This window comes from Panulirus ornatus, chromosome 11 (genome assembly GCF_036320965.1).
Source record: "Panulirus ornatus isolate Po-2019 chromosome 11, ASM3632096v1, whole genome shotgun sequence".
Lineage (NCBI taxonomy): Eukaryota > Metazoa > Arthropoda > Malacostraca > Decapoda > Palinuridae > Panulirus > Panulirus ornatus.
In genome coordinates, this window is record NC_092234.1 from 59,651,458 (window position 1) to 59,669,824 (window position 18,367).

At 40.6% G+C, this 18,367-nt stretch overlaps 1 protein-coding gene across 1 annotated transcript in view; it reads left to right on the forward strand.

Annotated features, from left to right (window-relative positions):
- The window catches only part of hyd (E3 ubiquitin-protein ligase hyd), a 312,986-nt gene that overhangs the window by 251,493 nt on the left and 43,126 nt on the right, over positions 1-18,367 (forward strand). The window contains exons 27-30 of the mRNA XM_071667186.1: positions 815-1,026; positions 7,304-7,520; positions 7,702-7,935; positions 14,419-14,655. Coding sequence (XP_071523287.1) covers positions 815-1,026; positions 7,304-7,520; positions 7,702-7,935; positions 14,419-14,655 — 900 coding nt within the window. The remainder of the gene's footprint in view (positions 1-814; positions 1,027-7,303; positions 7,521-7,701; positions 7,936-14,418; positions 14,656-18,367) is intronic.

Below are 18,367 nucleotides of genomic sequence, written 5' to 3' on the forward strand. Positions count from 1 at the left end.
ATGGGACAATCAGGCCTTCTGTTTTCTGTCTTTCTCATGTAAACTTGTATAAATACTTAGTACTCAGTTGCCATGTAATCTCCTCCACATAGACATGCACAGACACATCATAACATTGTTACTATCCTTTATAACCTATGGTTGTGCTTGGTGGGTATGGTTGGCTTCTTGAACATAGTATAAGCCTCATAAGATTAGATAGATCTCCTGGAGTAGAAAGTAAGCAAGCATTATTCAGCTGGTGTTACCAGACTATCCCTGTGTGAGGTTAGACAATGAATGAAAAGTCACCTGTGCTGGGGTTGTATCTTCACTCCAAAGGAGTCTGTTATTTCCTTGCTTCTGAAAGTAATTCAGCCTTGGAGCTGCTAGAGCTCCTGGAAAAGGTGTCATGGAGTAACTCCAAGACCCTTTCTAGAGGTGAATCCTAGGGCAGTTACAGATGAATTAATGAATAGATGATGTTCACCTTATTTATTTGGGACCCACATCTGTTTGAGCTGGCAGAACGACAGGGATGCTCAGTTCCCTAAGGATAATTTTTATTGCTGGTGCTCATCTTAAAGGCAAATGCAGCTGTAGTTCATTGTACAACTTGGAATTTTTTCCTTGTTTTGTAGGGGAAAAAATCAGATTGTAAGGGGAAATTAATTTTTATCTTTCCCACCCTTAGTATACTGTATTGTACTTCAGTTATTTTTTTCTTTTTTTAAAGGTGTGTTAAATGCCCTTCATAGATTTCATGTCATTGTGTAATTGCATATTATGATATACATTCCTATCAGTATATTGATCATCTCTTTAATTTTTCTAGGTTACTACATCATCATCTTTGTCATCTAGCCTAGCAGCCTCAACATCTACAACACCATGCACTCCATCTGGCACCTTAGGTGGACGGGGTGGCGCAGATCTTCTTGTTGTTCCTTTGGATGGCCGAGGTAGTCGGGGCTCTGAGGTGGGCCTCCATGCTCCCCATGATGTTTCAGCAAATGTTACCATTGACACCACCCATGACCAGATGAAGTGAGTTTCATTTTTCCTGTTTTCCACATTAAACTGATTACAAAGTTACACAGAATTTGGTGCTTGAGATGTTAGGCTTTTTTTTTTTTCGATGATTTTGTTCACTGATTCTAAGTATGCCATCTGTTTTTCTCTGTCAGCTCTGGTTATCAAGATATGATATACTCCTAATTGCTATGCATACAACCAATCAGGCACAAAGATTGATGACTACAAGTCACGTTTGTTGCCTTTTTGATAAAATAATGGCTTCATACACAAGTAGAATTTGTTTACGTATGATTGAATTACATGTATAGAATCTGATAATGAAACAAGCATAGAAAGTTGTATATCATTGTTACAATGTTCATTTACTCAGACATCTCTTGTTTCAAAGACTTCTCGTGGTGAGCTGCCCCAGGACAGTCACGTATCCCAGTGTCCCCTGTATCTTTCTTCCATGGTTCTTAAATCTTGGTACAATTGTTCACCCAGTTCCTCACTTAGGTCACTAAAGTTGTCAGGGAAACGATCCAAGTGGCTGTAGAGGTAATGCATTTTGATGCTCATTTTACGGCCAGGTTGACAGAAAGAAGAGAGCATGTTCTCCACTAGTTCAGTGTAATTATCTGCTTTATTGTTCCCAGAAAGATTCCTTGTGACCAGAGTGAATGAAGACCATGCATCTGCCTCAGCATTGTCCATTGAATCTTGGAAATGTGGGTCTTTCATGAGTTCCCTGATTTGTGGCCTGTCGAAAATACCTGCCTTCACCTTCTTCATGCTCAGCGCTGGAAATTTTCAGTAGTCAAAGCAGTCTCCTTCTCTGTTCAAAGCCTTCACAAACTGTTTCATTAAACCTAGTTTGATGTGCAGTGGTGGTTTAATGATCATATCTCTGTCAACCATGGGCTCTGTGGTTACATTCTTTTCTCCAACCACCATGTTTTCTCTCAGAGGCCATTGTTTTCTGCATATGTAGTCAAAGCTGTCCCCTTCTTTGTTCAAAACCTTCACAAACTGTTTCATTAAACCTAGTTTGATGTGCGGTGGTGGTAAAATCATCTTATCTCTTTCAACCATGGGCTCTGCAGTTACATTCTTTTCTCCAACCACCATGCTTTCTCTCAGAGGCTATTGTTTTCTGCATATGTAACCAAAGCAGTCCCCTTCTTTGTTCAAAGCTTTCACAAGCTGTTTCATTAAACCTAGTATGATGTGCAGTGGTGGTAAATTGACCTTATCTCTCAACCAAAGGTTCTGTGATTACATTCTTTTCTTCAACCTCCATGTTTTCTCTCAGACGCCATTGTTTTCTCACCTAGTGCTCACTGTTATCTCTACTGTCCCAGAGACAGATAAAGCAGGGATACTTGGTGTATCCACTCTTCTGACCCATGAGAAAAGTCACCATCTTATGATCCACACAGATTAGCCATTGGTGATCTTGTTATGATATCTTTTGTAAGACCAGGGTGATTGTTCCCTACTGCTCAGTCATCTTAGTTGAGTGACCAATTGGGATTGATCCATATTTCTTGCCATTGTGTAGAAGCACAAATTTTAAGCTCTGCTTAGAACTATTTATGCACATGAGAGGTCATTTTTTTTATAAGTGCATTATCTCAAAAACTATAGCTGTTAGAAGGAAATGAAGGTCTATTCTTACTCAGTGGTGTGATTATACCTAGAATCATGTCTAAAACTGGAGGCACCAAAAATATTTTTTGAATTTGTTCCCCTTTGATTCATGAAAAGATTAACAAAGTTTCATTTCTAGTAACCAACTTTCTTTCTTTCATACTTCTTCACCATTTCTAGTTTCACCTCTGGGAAGAGACAAAGGTCTCATTCACTTTCATCAATTCTCTAGTTATCATATGTAATGCACTGAAACCATAGCCCCATATCCACGCCCAGACCCTGCAGACCTTTCCTTTGTTCCCCCAGCTGCTTTATATGCTATAGTCCATTAACAGCTTGTCAACCTTCATATACCAGATCACCTCTGTAATTTGAGCACTCTCTTATCCCCTTTGCCTTTGTACGGTGGCACTATGCATGCATTCTGCCAGTCCTCAGGCACCTCACCATGAGTCATACATACATTGAATAACCTTACCAACCAGTCAACAATACAGTCACCCCCTTTTTTAATAAACTCCACTGCAATACCATCCAAACCCGCTGCCTTGCCGGCTTTCATCTTCCGCAAAGCTTTTACTACATCTCCTCTGTTTACCAAATTATTCTCCCTAACCCTCTCAGTTTGCACACCACCTCAATCAAGACACCCTATATCTGCCACTTTATCATCAAACACATTCATTAAACCTTCAAAATACTCACTCCATCTCCTTCTCACATCACCACTACTTGTTATTACCTCCCCATTAGCTCCCTTCATTGAAGTTCCCTTTTGTTCCCTTGTCTTAAACACATTATTTACCACCTTCCAAAACATCTTTTTATTCTCCCTAAAATTTAATGATACTCTCTCACCCCAACACTCATTTGCCCTCTTTTTCGCCTCATGCACCTTTCTCTTGCCCTCTTGCCTCTTTCTTTTATGTATCTCCCAGTCATTTGCATTATATGCCTGCAAAAATCGTCCAAATGCCTCTCTCTTCTCTTTCGCTAATAATCTTGCTTCTTCATCCCACCACTCGCTACCCTTTCTAATCTGCCCACCTCCCACACTTCTCATGTCACAAGAATCTTTTGCGCAAGCCATCATTGCTTCCCTAAATACGTCCCATTCCTCCCCCACTCCCCTTACAGCGCTGGTGGCTGATTCGGGTGAGAAACTGCAGGAGCTGGTGACTGAGTTTGGTTAAGTGTGTGAAATAAGAAAGCTGAGAGTAAATGTGAATAAGAGTAAGGTTATTAGGTACAGTAGGGTTGAGGGACAAGGCAATTGGGAGGCAAGTTTGAATGGAGAAAAACTGAGGAAGTGTTTTAGATACCTGGGAGTGGATTTGGCAGTGGATGGAACTATGGAAGCAGAAGTGAATCATAGGGTAGCGTGGGGGCGAAAGTTCTGGGAGCGTTGAAAAATGTGTGGAAGTCAAGAACGTTGTTTTAAAAAGCAAAAATGGGTATGTTTGAAGGAATAGTGGTTCCAACAATGTTATATGGTTGCGAGGCGTGAGCTATTGATAGAGTTGTGCGGAGGAGGGTAGATGTGCTGGAAATGAGATGTTTGAGGACAATATGTGATGTGAGGTGGTTTGATCGAGTAAGTAATTTAAGGGTAAGAGAGATGTGTGGTAATAAAAAGAGTATGGTTGAGAGAGCAGAGGAGGGTGTTTTGAAGTGGTTTGGTCACATGGATAGAATGAGTGAGGAAAGATTGACCAAGAGGATATATGTGTCAGAGGTGGAGTGAACGAGGAGAAGCTGGAGACCAAATTGGAGGTGGAAAGTTGGAGTGAAAAAGATTTTGGGTGATCGGGGCCTGAACATGCAGGAGGGTGAAAGGCATGCAAGGAATAGATTGAATTGGAACGATGTGGTATACCGGGTTCGACGTGCTGTCAATGGATTGAACCAGGGCATGTGAAGCGTCTGGAGTAAACCATGGAAAGTTTTGTGGTGCCTGGATGTGGAAAGGGAGCTGTGGTTTCGGTGCATTATACATGACAGCTAGAGACTGAGTGTGAACGAAAGTGGCCTTTGTTGTCTTTTCTTAGCGCTACCTCGCACACGTGCGGGGATAGGGGTTTTCATTTCATGTGTGGCGGGGTGGCGAAGGGAATGAATAAAGGGCAGACAGTATGAATTACGTACATGTGTATGTATGTATATGTCTGTGTGTGTATATATATGTATATGTTGAGATGTATAGGTATGTATATGTGTGGGTGTGGACGTGTATGTATATACATGTGTATGTGGGTGGGTTGGGCCATTCTTTCGTCTGTTTCCTTGCGCTGCCTCACTAATGCGGGAGACAGCGACAAAGTTTAATGAATGAATAAGTAAAATAAACTTTTTAGTCAACCTCTCCTTACACATTATCTCCATATGTCCAGACTATTTCAGCACACCCTTTTCAGCTCTCTCAACCATAATCTTGTTACCACACCTGTCTTTAATGCTGTCATTACTTATTCAGTCAACCCTCCTCTCACCACATAAATTTAGTGTCCTCAAACATTTCATTTCGAACACATTCACTCTCTTCTGTACATTCTTGTCCACAGCCCATGCCTCACATCCATACAGCACTGTTAGGACTACTATATCTAACTGTATATGTACATCTCTGATACCAGTTCCTTTCTGGAACTCTCTCAAGGGGTTGGCCAAGGCAATAGGGTTTCCATAACTGGTGAACTCCAGTGCTGCTTCTTAGCCTTTAGTACATCACCCTAGACTTTCCCTTCCATTTGGAATCACACCTTGGTGCAGCCCATCCCTAAGAGAGGAGTAAAATAGGTGAGCAAGGATTGAGCCTAGCTCAGAAACACACTCGAGGAGGTATGCCATCAAAGTCAGATATCTTGTCCACCTAGAGCTGGGATAGTACCTGGAACACTGCATATTGAAAATCTAGGAAATGGCATAGCTTCAGTAGTAGGAGATTGGGGTAAAGGATTGGAATCTGAATCATCCATTTTTGAGTTAGAGGAAAACGGAATGCCCAAAAGAGTGGATTTATCAGTTGGAGAGTTAGCAGTAGATTGACTTGGTTAGAAAAGAGGAGGAAAGGTTGAACTTCAGCTGTTGGAGATGCTTCTGGTTAAGAACCAAAGTGATTTGTCAGTAGACAAAGTGAAGTTTGCCCATTTTCTTTTATGAAGGTGTACTTGGCTTTTTAGAGAAAACGTTTGCAATGACTCCAAGAATAAAAGAAGAGGAGTAGGTTTGGAGGATGGGAAGAGTTTCATGGTCCAGTTTGTATCATCCCTGATGTGTTGGGCATTAGAACAGGAGGAATCAAACCAGAGTTGAGGAGAAAAAGGCTTAGATGAAGATGGGATATAGGACTCCATCTCTGCCAAGATAACCTTTGTTATTTTTTCACTACAATACAAGGCTTCCTGACCAAAGAAGCGGTACCCATCCCAGGGAAAGTAAATAAAGAAGCTGCATAGAGATACTTTTGAGTCCTCCCACATTTCCAGATTTGGCATTTTAAGGGTGTGGTAGAGGATGGGCATTCCCATTTAGCATTGATAGAAATGAGATTGTGGTCAGAGAACCCCTAAGGGGGCAGAAATGGTGTGTGAGTAGTATAAGCTGTCTGAGAGAAAAAAGAGGTCAGGTGTAACAGAAATGAGGTCGAGATGGTCAGGAAGTCAAGTAAGCTTTTAATGAATTGCTCCAAATCATTAAGGAGAAAAAGAAAAGGCCTTAGTTCTGCCAGGATTGCTTTGGTCAGAGCCTTGGTTTACATTGAAATCTGCTGCATAGAGGCCTCAGCATGTGGATGTGAAGAAAGCAGAGCTTTGCACAAAGTTCTGCAGCAAAATGTCAAAGAGTTGTACATTTTTGGAGGAATGTTATAAAAAAAAAAGGGAGGGGGCAAACAAAACACAAAAGCAACATAATAGAAGATAGGGAAATTTTGAACTGGATGGCTTAAAAGCTCAGAGGCCCAAGATCAGTTGTGTTCCTGTACTACGGTAGGTATGAACTGTACCCATGGAGTGGAAACTGATAGAGGTTGTAGTAGGAGATCTGATGATGTGAGGAGAAGCAGCTTTGTACAGTTTTATTTCACAGAGAAGGAAAAGATCTGGTGGTTTTCAATAGAGGAAAGGTTAGAAGTAAGATTGTGAATGTTGTTGTAATGGATTGAAAAAGAGCCAGGTCTGGGTTCTATCTCGTCCATGTTGCTGTTGTTAGAGATTCATCATCAGTTTAAGAAGAACAAGGTGTAGGTCTAGGCTTTGTTATTCCACTCACTTTAATTGTTTTTTCTTATTTATTGTTTTTTGATATGAGAGCCATTGTTAAGAGTGTTCTTGGGTTCTGTGTGCTTCCATGCACAAAGTAGAGGTAACAGTTAACCTGAATAGGAAAGCAGATTTATTTCTGGGTCAGGGCTGGATACTTTGCTTCTGACTTGAAGTTTTAACTAGGTAGTGGTTTAAAGCAGGAGCAGTAATTTTGTCTTGAATATTCAAGTAAATCACATGTAAACATTGTCCAAATGGTATTATAGGCATTTTTAAGTCAAGCATATATCTTGACAGTTCTTCTTTCTCAAAGAACCAAAGCTGATAATTCATGTTTTTTTTTCTGGTATTTCGTTAGATGTTAATTGAGACCATTTTCCAACCAACAGACCAGCTTTATTAAGAAGTGGAGTATCTCAGGATTTGCTGTTAGGGCGATGGAGACTGACCTTGGAGTTGTTTGGAAGGGTGTTTATCGATGATGTTGGAGCAGAGCCAGGCTCCATTATAGCACAACTCGGAGGATTTCCTGTCAAGGAAGCCAAGTTTAGAAGAGAAATGGAAAAGCTTCGGAACTGTCAACAACGTGACCTGAATCTCACTAAGGTAAAGCCTTTCTGTCATTTTCACTTCTATGATACATATTATATTCAGTCATCTGTTGTATTAGATTCATCTTTTTCCTTAGCTTTATTGAAAGTTTAACGGAAAATTTAATTCTTTGACCATTCTCTTTTTGAGTAGATGTTTGCTGTCTCTATGTGTCATATTTCTTCAATTATTACAGATTGACCGTGAGAGAGGGCAACTAATTACTCAAACGTTTAAGGAGCTCAATACCCAGTACAACAATTACCATAGGCGGGGTACGCAGTCATCTCCTCCTCTAGCCGTCAATCGCGTGAAAGTAACTTTCCGGGATGAACCTGGGGAAGGCTCAGGGGTGGCCAGATCCTTCTATACTGCTATTGCAGAAGCTCTTTTGTCAGGGGAGAAACTTCCGAGCCTAGAACCATGTCAGGTGAGCTTAAAGGCATTATGGTATATCATATTATGTATATGTATTATGCATTTGAGTTAGCAGTTTTATTCTTTTCTTGCATATTTTATGAATTAAGCTGTGTTTTAGGTAAGGGTTTGAACTATATACCTCATTGCTACTTAGTGACCAAAAATCAGTGGTTTTCACTGTGTTTTAATCTAACCACATTTTAAGGTTCCTACCAGTCTTTTGCATTTAGGTCTCATTGTACATTCCAGCTGTATCATTGTTGTTTATTTGTATATACATTTTGTGTATTTTTCCTTTCTTGTTTGCCTTTTCCGATATTAGTGAGGTAGTGATAGATGAGAGATTTAGAAAGATAGAATGTGTGGAAGGCAAGAAGGTTATCTCAGAGAGCAAAAATGGGTATGTTTGAAGGAATAGTGGTTCCAACAATGTCATATGGTTGTGTGGCATGGGCTATAGATAGGATTTTGCAGAGCAAGGTGGGTGTGTTGGAAGTGAAATTTTTGAGGACAGTATGTGGTGTGAGGTGTTTTGATCAAGTAAGTAATGAAAGGGTAAGAGAGATGTGTGGTAATGAAAAGGGTTTGGTTAAGAGAGCAGAAGAGGGTGTATTTAAATGGTTTGGTCACATGGAGAGAATGAGAGAGGAAAGATTGACAAAGAGGATATATGTGTCAGAGGTGGAGGGAACGAGGAGAAGTGGGAGACCAAATTGGAGATGGAAGGATGGAGTGAAAAAGATTTTGAGCGATCGGGGCCTGAACATACAGGAGAGTGAAAGATGTGCAAGGAATAGGGTAAATTGGAATGATGTGGTATACTGGGGTGGATGTGCTGTCACTGGATTGAACCAGGGCATGTGAAGCGTCTGGGTTAACCATGAAAAGTTTTGTGGGGCCTGGATGTGGAAAGGGAGCTATGGTTTTGGTGCATTACACATGACAGTTAGAGACTGAGTGTGAACGAATGTGGCCTTTGTTGTCTTTTCATAGTGCTACCTCGCATGCACATGGGGGGGGGTGCCATTTCATGTGTGGCGGGGTAGAGACAGGAATGGATGAAGGCAGCAAGTATGAATATGTACATGTGTATATATGTATATGTCTGTGTGTGTATATGTATGTATACATTGAAATGTTTAGGTATGTATATGTGCATTTGTGGGCGTTTATGTATATACATGTGTATGTGGGTGGGCTGGGACATTTTTTCATGTTTCCTTGTGCTACCTCACTAACGTGGGAGACAGCTACTAAGTATAATAAAAAAGATAAGATATTCATCAAGGTTCTCCCATTTTGATGGTCAAATTGATTATTTTTGCAACTTAGTTTTTGTGCAAATTTCCTGTTTTCAAGTTCTTGATTCTTTGACCAAATATAACTAAAGTGAGTCCAGTCTGACCTAAGATAACTTTTTTTTATCTTTCACAGTTGCTTCTTTTGGCATAGCAAGGTATCTTTAGGAAAACACAAACAGTAGCCTCATTTGTACACTTTCAGTCTTCAGCTGTCATGTATAATGCACCGAACACAGCTTACCATCCACAGACTATTTTATGTTTTACCAAGGTTTTTCTTGTTCTCATTCAGCCCAATGATAGCTTGTTATACCCTATAAATTGTACATCATTCTTGTTCATTCTGTTGCATGATGCAGTCTCTCACCCTCCTGAATGTTTAAGACTTGATACCCTAAATGTTCTTCCATCTCCTTTGTCTTCCCAAACACCTTCCATTTCTGATAAGTAAAGATTCTCAGTCACTCTCTCTTCCCTGATCCTCTCCATATTTCCAAACCATTTCAGAATGATATGGTCTGCTATCTCAGACATAATGCATTTATTACCACTCCTCTCTTTATTGAAGCTTATTTTGCATGGGAAAACAAACACTACAAAACTTTACTTTCACTGTCAGATAAGAACTGATCTTGAACACAGCAAATTTCCTTCTATGGAGTTATTGAAGCCCTGCAGGTAAAGATATATTTATCCAAATGAAACTATAAGAAACCCAAATTGGAAAAAAAATATGATTAAACAAAGACTGCTGGACACAAAAATGACGGATTTTTTTTTTCAAAACTCACAGTATTGGCAATCTGTCATCCTGACGCTGACATCCATTCCCTTCGAGAACTTCCTCAAAGGGGTGGCACTTCTTAGCTTTAGTGCATTGCTCTTAATAGGACACTGGCAGAGGGCAACTCTTGTGCAGTGTTTCCAGAGGCACCTACTAAGAATTCATACAGACTGCTTCTACCTAATGCTCCAATTTACTATTATTATTATTATACTTAGTTGCTGTCTCCCGCTTTAGAGAGATAGTGCAAGGAAACAGACAGAAGAATGGCCAAACCCACCCACATACAGATGTGTATACATAAACGCCCACACACGCACACATACCTATACATTTCAACGTATACATACCTAAGCATACACAGACATATACATATATACACTTGTACATATTCATACTTGCTGCCATTATCCATTCCTGTCGCCACCCCATTGCACATGAAATATCACCCCCCTCCCCCCACATGCATGCAAGGTAGCACTAGGAAAAGACAACAAAGGCCGTGTTCGTTCACAGTCAGTCTCTACCTGTTAAGTGTAATGCACCGAAACCACAGCTCCCTTTCCACAACCAGGCTCCACAAAACTTTCCTTGGTTTACCCCAGACGCTTGACATGCCCTGGTCCAATCCATTGACAGCACATCAACCCCGGTATACCACATCATTCCAATTCACTCTATTCCTTGCACGCCTTTCACCCTCCTGTATGTTCAAGCCCCTATAACTCAAAATCGTTTTCACTCCATCCTTCCACCTCCAATTTGATCTCCCACTTCTCCTCATTCCCTCTACCTCTGACACATATCCTCTTTGTCAATCTTTCCTCACTCAATCTCTCTATGTGACCTGACCAGACCATTTCAACACACCCTCTTCTGCTCTCTCAACCACACTCCTTTTATTTCCACTCATCTCTCTTACCATTTTCATTACTTACTCGATCAAACCACCTCATACCACACATTGCCCTCAAACATTTAATTTCCAACACATCCACCATTCTCCGCACAACCTTATCTATAGCCCATGCCTCGCAACCATATAACATTGTTGGAACCACTATTCCTTCAAACATACCCATTTTTGCTCTCCAAGATAACATTCTTGCCTTCCACACATTCTTCACCACTCCCAGAACCTTGACCCCCTCCCCCACTCTGTGACTCACTTCCGCTTCCATGGTTCCATCTGCTGCTAAATCCACTCCCAGATATCTAAAACACTTCACTTCCTCCAATTTTTCTCCAATCAAACTTACCTCCCAATTAACTTATCCCTCAACCCTACTGAACCTAATAACCTTGCTCTTATTCACATTTACTCTCATCTTTCTTCTTTTACACCTTTTACCAAAACTCAGTCACCAACTTCTGCAGTTTCTCACCCGAATCAGCCACCAGCGCTGTATCATCAGCAAACAACAACTCACTCACTTCCGAAGCTCTCTCATCCTCAACAGACTGCATATTTGCCCCTCTCTCCAAAACTCTTGCATTCACCTCCCTAACCACCCTATCCATAAACAAATTAAACAACCATGGAGACATCACCCCCCCAGCCGCAAACCAACATTCACTGGGAACCAGTCACTTTCCTCTCTTCCTACTCTTATACATGCCTTACATCCTCGGTAAAACTTTTTACTGCTTCTAGCAACTTACCTCCCACACCATATACTCTTGATACCGACCACAGAGCATCTCTATCAACTCTATCATTTGCCTTCTCCAGATCCGTAAATGCTGCATACAGATCCATCTTTTCTTCTAAGTATTTCTCACATACATTCATCAAAGCAAACACCTGATCCACACATCCTCTACCTCTTCTGAAACCACACTGCTTTTCCCCAATCTGATGTTCAGTACATGCCTTTATCCTCTCAGTCAGTACCATCCCATATAATTTCCCAGGAATACTCCACAAACTTATACCTCTGTAAATTGAACACAAACCTTTATCCCCTTGCCTTTGTACAGTGGCACTATGCATGCATTCTGCCAATCCTCAGGCACTTTACCGTGAACCATACACACATTGAATATCCTTACTAACCAGTCAACAACGCAGTCACCCCCTTTTTTAATTCCACTGCATTACCATCCAAACTCACTGCCTTGCTGGCTTTCACCTTCCACAATGCTTTCACCACCTCTTCTCTGTTTACCAAACCATTCTCCGTGACCCTCTCACTTCGCACATCACCTCAACCAAAACACCCTATATCTGCCACTCTGTCATCGAATGCATCCAACAAACCTTCAAAATGTTCACTCCATCTCCTCACTTCACCATTACTTGTTATTACCTCCCCATTAGTCCCCATCAATGATGTTCCCATTTGTTCTCTTGTCTTATGGACTTTATTTACCTCTTTCCAAAACATCTTTTTATTCTCCCTGAATTTTAATGATGCTCTCTCACCCCAAGTCATATTTGCCCTCTTTTTCACCTCATGCACCTTTTTCTTGACCTCCTTCCTCTTTGTTTTATACATCTCCCAGTCATTTGCACTACTTTCCTGCAGAAATTGTCCAAATGTCTCTCTCTTCCCTTTCACTAACAATCTTACTTCTTCATCCCACCTTTCACTACGCTTTCTAATCTGCCCATCTCCCACCTTTCTCATGCCTCAAGCATCTTTTGCTCAAGCCATCACTGCTTTTCTGAATACATCCCATTTCTCCCCCTTTCCCCTTACGTCATTTGTTCTCACCTTTTGCCATTCTGCACTCAATCTCTCCTGGTACTTCCTCACACAAGTCTCCTTTCCAAGCTCACTTACTCTTACAACTCTCTTCACCCCAACATTCTCTCTTCTTTTCTGAAAACCTCTATGAATCTTCACCTTCACCTCCACAAGATAAGGATCAGACATCTCTCCAGTTGCCCCTCTTAGCACATTAACATCCAACAAGTCTCTCGTTCTCGCATCTATCAATTAAAACGTTATCCAGTAACGCTCTCTGGCCATCTTTCCTACTTACATACATATACTTATGGATATCTCTCTGTTTAAACCAGGTTCCAACTTACTACTTTTGCCTAATGCTCCTGCCAAATGTGTCTACCTACTACTTTTGCCTGATGCTTCTTCCTAATGCTCCTGCCTAATGTACCAACATACTACTACTATTGTCTATTGCTCCTACCATTTTGCCAGAGGGCAGGGCAGTGCACAGCACTCTCTGGAGGTAAATCTAGAGTACAAAGAATGAGTTGTGCGACTTAATTTTTGTCAAGTGTTATGTGTAGCAAGGAGAGAATATATGTGTGTGAACAGAAAATCAGCAGTCTGCATGTGAATGAGGCAAAAAGACAGCTACATCGGTCAAAGGAGTCCAACTTGACAATAACAGATGTACTGGCTTTCTACACAACCATCACTAATCCTCCTGATACCCAGGCAGGTAGTACCAGTGATATACCTCTCTGGTCTGTGGCTTCCTACTAACTACTACCCATAATCAAAAGTAATGAGAAAAAAAGAATGACAAAATGTGTAACACACATATCATACCTTGTAGGTTAGAACATCTGCATCTTATTATTTTTTGATTAAGTAATTATTATCCAAATTATTTTATTTATTTATTTATTATACTTTGTCGCTGTCTCCTGCGTTAGCGAGGTAGCGCAAGGAAACAGACAAAAGAATGGCCCACCCTACCCACATACACATGTATATACATACACGTCCACACATGCACATATACATACCTATACATTTCAACGTATACATATATATACAGCAACAAAGCAAAATAAATAAATAAATAAAATAACATATTCATACTTTACCCCTGGGGATAGGGGAGAAAGAATACTTCCCACGTATTCCCTGCGTGTCGTAGAAGGCGACTAAAAGGGGAGGGAGCGGGGGGCTGGAAATCCTCCCCTCTTGTTTTTTTTTTTTTTTTAATTTTCCAAAAGAAGGAACAGAGAAGGGGGCCAGGTGAGGATATTCCCTCAGAGGCCCAGTCCTCTGTTCTTAACGCTACCTTGCTAACGCAGGGAATGGCGAATAGTTTGAAAAAAAAAAAAATATATATATATATATACATACACAGACATATACATATATGTACATGTACATAATTTATACTTGCTGCCTTTATTCATTCCTGTCGCCACCTCGCCACACATGAAATGACAACCCCCCTCCCCCAGCATGTGTGCGAGGTAGTGCTAGGAAAAGACAACTAAGGCCACATTCGTTCACACAGTCTCTAGCTGGTAATCTATTCCATATCTGCCTGTGTAAGAAATTTCATTATATTTGACTAATGTTAGAGAAGAAATCTTTGCAGTTTGACAATTTAATGCTTTGCTCATTTACAATCATGTAATATCCATAATGATTCATAATTTTCATAACTCTTTTATAAAGGTAACATTTTTTATCAGGTTGGATTATCCGTGGTACGATATAGCTTATATGGTCAATATAAGGGACGTGACAGAGACCGTCGTCAGGGAGCTTCATCCTCTCGTTCATTACAAAGAAGAGAAGCTCGAAAAACCCTCTCAGTGGATGCTCGGCCATTTTACATGACAGGAGAGGGGACCAGCAATGAACACCTGCCCTCTAACATGTTGCAAATTGGTGAAGCCCTCTTTCCTAAAGTGCAGAACCTCAGACCAGTGAGTACTTTGGCTTTCATTTTTTACAACATTTTAATGGTTTTATTAAAGATTCTTACATCACCCATAATATATTTTAAGTCTGATGTGGACATACTGTATGTAGGAATGATACTAGATTTAATTTCCTCTACTATACACTACTTGTCACTGATAATTTCATTTTGAAAACTAGATAATAGTATGACTCAGTGTTAGATAAGGTCTTTGAAGTGGGTTTTTAAAAATTCCTCTCGAATATTTGAGATTTTTCCACACTGTTTATAATGGTGTAGAATGCTGCATGGAATTGTAGGGTCCTTATCTCTCCTGAAATTGATTCTTGTTCGGTACTAAGGTACTAATAGTCCTCTTCTTCCTTTGGCAAAGTGTGGTACACTTGATGCAGAATGTAAATAGGAAAGGAGATTATTATTATCAGTAGAAAGTCAGCCAGTTTATGTAACACTGTTTATGTCTCAGGATTCACCTTGTTATTTTGTATTTTTAAGCTTCTTTATAACAGTACTTTTTATTTTTTTTTTTTTATTATACTTTGTCGCTGTCTCCCGCGTTTGCGAGGTAGCGCAAGGAAACAGACGAAAGAAATGGCCCAACCCCCCCCCCCCCATACACATGTATATACATACGTCCACACACGCAAATATACATACCTACACAGCTTTCCATGGTTTACCCCAGACGCTTCACATGCCCCGATTCAATCCACTGACAGCACGTCAACCCCGGTATACCACATCGCTCCAATTCACTCTATTCCTTGCCCTCCTTTCACCCTCCTGCATGTTCAGGCCCCGATCACACAAAATCTTTTTCACTCCATCTTTCCACCTCCAATTTGGTCTCCCTCTTCTCCTTGTTCCCTCCACCTCCGACACATATATCCTCTTGGTCAATCTTTCCTCACTCATCCTCTCCATGTGCCCAAACCACTTCAAAACACCCTCTTCTGCTCTCTCAACCACGCTCTTTTTATTTCCACACCTCTCTCTTACCCTTACGTTACTCACTCGATCAAACCACCTCACACCACACATTGTCCTCAAACATCTCATTTCCAGCACATCCATCCTCCTGCGCACAACTCTATCCATAGCCCACGCCTCGCAACCATACAACATTGTTGGAACCACTATTCCTTCAAACATACCCATTTTTGCTTTCCGAGATAATGTTCTCGACTTCCACACATTCTTCATGGCCCCCAGGATTTTCGCCCCCTCCCCCACCCTATGATCCACTTCCGCTTCCATGGTTCCATCCGCTGCCAGATCCACTCCCAGATATCTAAAACACTTCACTTCCTCCAGTTTTTCTCCATTCAAACTCACCTCCCAATTGACTTGACCCTCAACCCTACTGTACCTAATAACCTTGCTCTTATTCACATTTACTCTTAACTTTCTTCTTCCACACACTTTTCTAAACTCAGTCACCAGCTTCTGCAGTTTCTCACATGAATCAGCCACCAGCGCTGTATCATCAGCGAACAACAACTGACTCACTTCCCAAGCTCTCTCATCCCCAACAGACTTCATACTTGCCCCTCTTTCCAAAACTCTTGCATTTACCTCCCTAACAACCCCATCCATAAACAAATTAAACAACCATGGAGACATCACACACCCCTGCCGCAAACCTACATTCACTGAGAACCAATCACTTTCCTCTCTTCCTACACGCACACATGCCTTACATCCTCGATAAAAACTTTTCACTGCTTCTAACAACTTTCCTCCCACACCATATATTCTTAATACCTTCCACAGAGCATCTCTATCAACTCTATCATATGCCTTCTCCAGATCCATAAATGCTACATACAAATCCATTTGCTTTTCTAAGTATTTCTCACATACATTCTTCAAAGCAAACACCTGATCCACACATCCTCTACCACTTCTGAAACCACACTGCTCTTCCCCAATCTGATGCTCTGTACATGCCTTCACCCTCTCAATAAATACCCTCCCATGATAATTTATGATATAGAGGGCTGCATCACTATAATGAATTTTCTCATGCTTAAACAGAACACTGTGAGCATTAGAGACAGCTTTTCGTTTTAGGGGGAGGTAAAATACTTAAATACCCCACCAAAATAAGGAATATCCAACCAGGTTATCACCTCACTTTGACCACTATAATCTATATGAGGTTAGCTAATGGTCTTTCCTAAGGACCCATTAACCACACAACAGCAACCACATTAGGCCTCTGAAATCATAAGGACAGTGGTGAATTGATTCCTCTGAGCCATCAGTCACAATCACTTACTTGTTCACACTTCCTTAATGCTGATCTAGTGTCAGTGTCCTTTGCTTTTTTTAGCTATTTATATTTTGACCTTCACTCCTGTTCATTAGAGATGTTGGATCTGCATAATTTTCTTTCTTGCAACATAATACTAATTGCAGGCATCATATCTTTTTTTTCTAAAGGGGTCTATGCTGCATGGTTGAGTCTTTGTACTGCTAGACTAGTTTGGTGATCAAGAGTATGGGTATGCAGCATTTTATTTCATTTGATTGAGATTATAAAGAACAGCAGTCCAAAATACACATTTTTGGGTTGTAATATCTTCAGCATGATATTTTTTCCTTCCCTAGTAGCACCTCCCACCTTGGTAAGGCAGCATCAGGAACAAAGAAGCAGTGTCCTTGTTTGCATTCATGCATTATCTCACTTTCATGTGTATGGTATCGAAACCAGAGTGTAGCAACCACAGACTTGTTCATGGTCTCTTTTCCTCATCTTATATGTCCCAGTTCAGCTTATTGAGAGCACTTCGCCCCCGAATACCACATCAGTCCAATGAATTCCATCCCATGCCCTCCTAAATTTTGAGGCCCTGATACACCAAAGTTTTCATCTCGCCATCCATTGATATATACAAAAATGATAGTTTGGACATATTGAACCAAAGTACATGGCTACTAAGTTTCAAGTCACTCTACCCTAAAATAAAGGCATGGTGCAAAACCTTGACTTACTGGAAGAAAAGGGAGGAAATAATATTGCAAAAGAACATATTGCACTCCATAGGGAGGGAGATGTAAGTATGGGGTTTATATTATTTGAAAAATATTACCCTAAATTGGCTAGCAGATCATAACTGATAAAGATGTTAATTGACATTATTACCAATTTCAGTTGCTCCAAGGTTTAACAGTGATACTGATAAGTCAAATTGCAGTCAGTATGATAGATATATCAACCAACATGGTGTAGTGGTTAGAGTTACTGACTGGTTGCATGGATTCGAGCCCACATAAATATGCATCCTGGCCACAACAGTTAGTCCACAGGTAACTCAGCCATTCTTCCTCCCATCGAGTTTGATTTATAAGCTGAGTACCTTTTTTGGGTTTACATTGGTTTTCATGAGAAAGACAGGCAACAGGAGGCATGATTTTCCCACAATTGGGTAGTTTGGTTAAAAAGAAAAAAAAAAGATTTTAAAAAGAAAATGTAATTCCACTCAGCAGTTTTTTGAGCTATCACTGATTCCCACTGCAGCACAATAACCTTCTAGTGTCCCTGTTACTGCTGTTGCTTATACAATTTATTTCTGGCATTTTTCTCAGAGTATACCTGAATTTATAGAATATTTGTCTAAATGACTTTTGAAGGTATTTATATTCTTATCATTCACTACTTCTGATGGTAGCTTATTCCAGTGCTCAGCACACCTATAGAAAAAGAAGCTTTT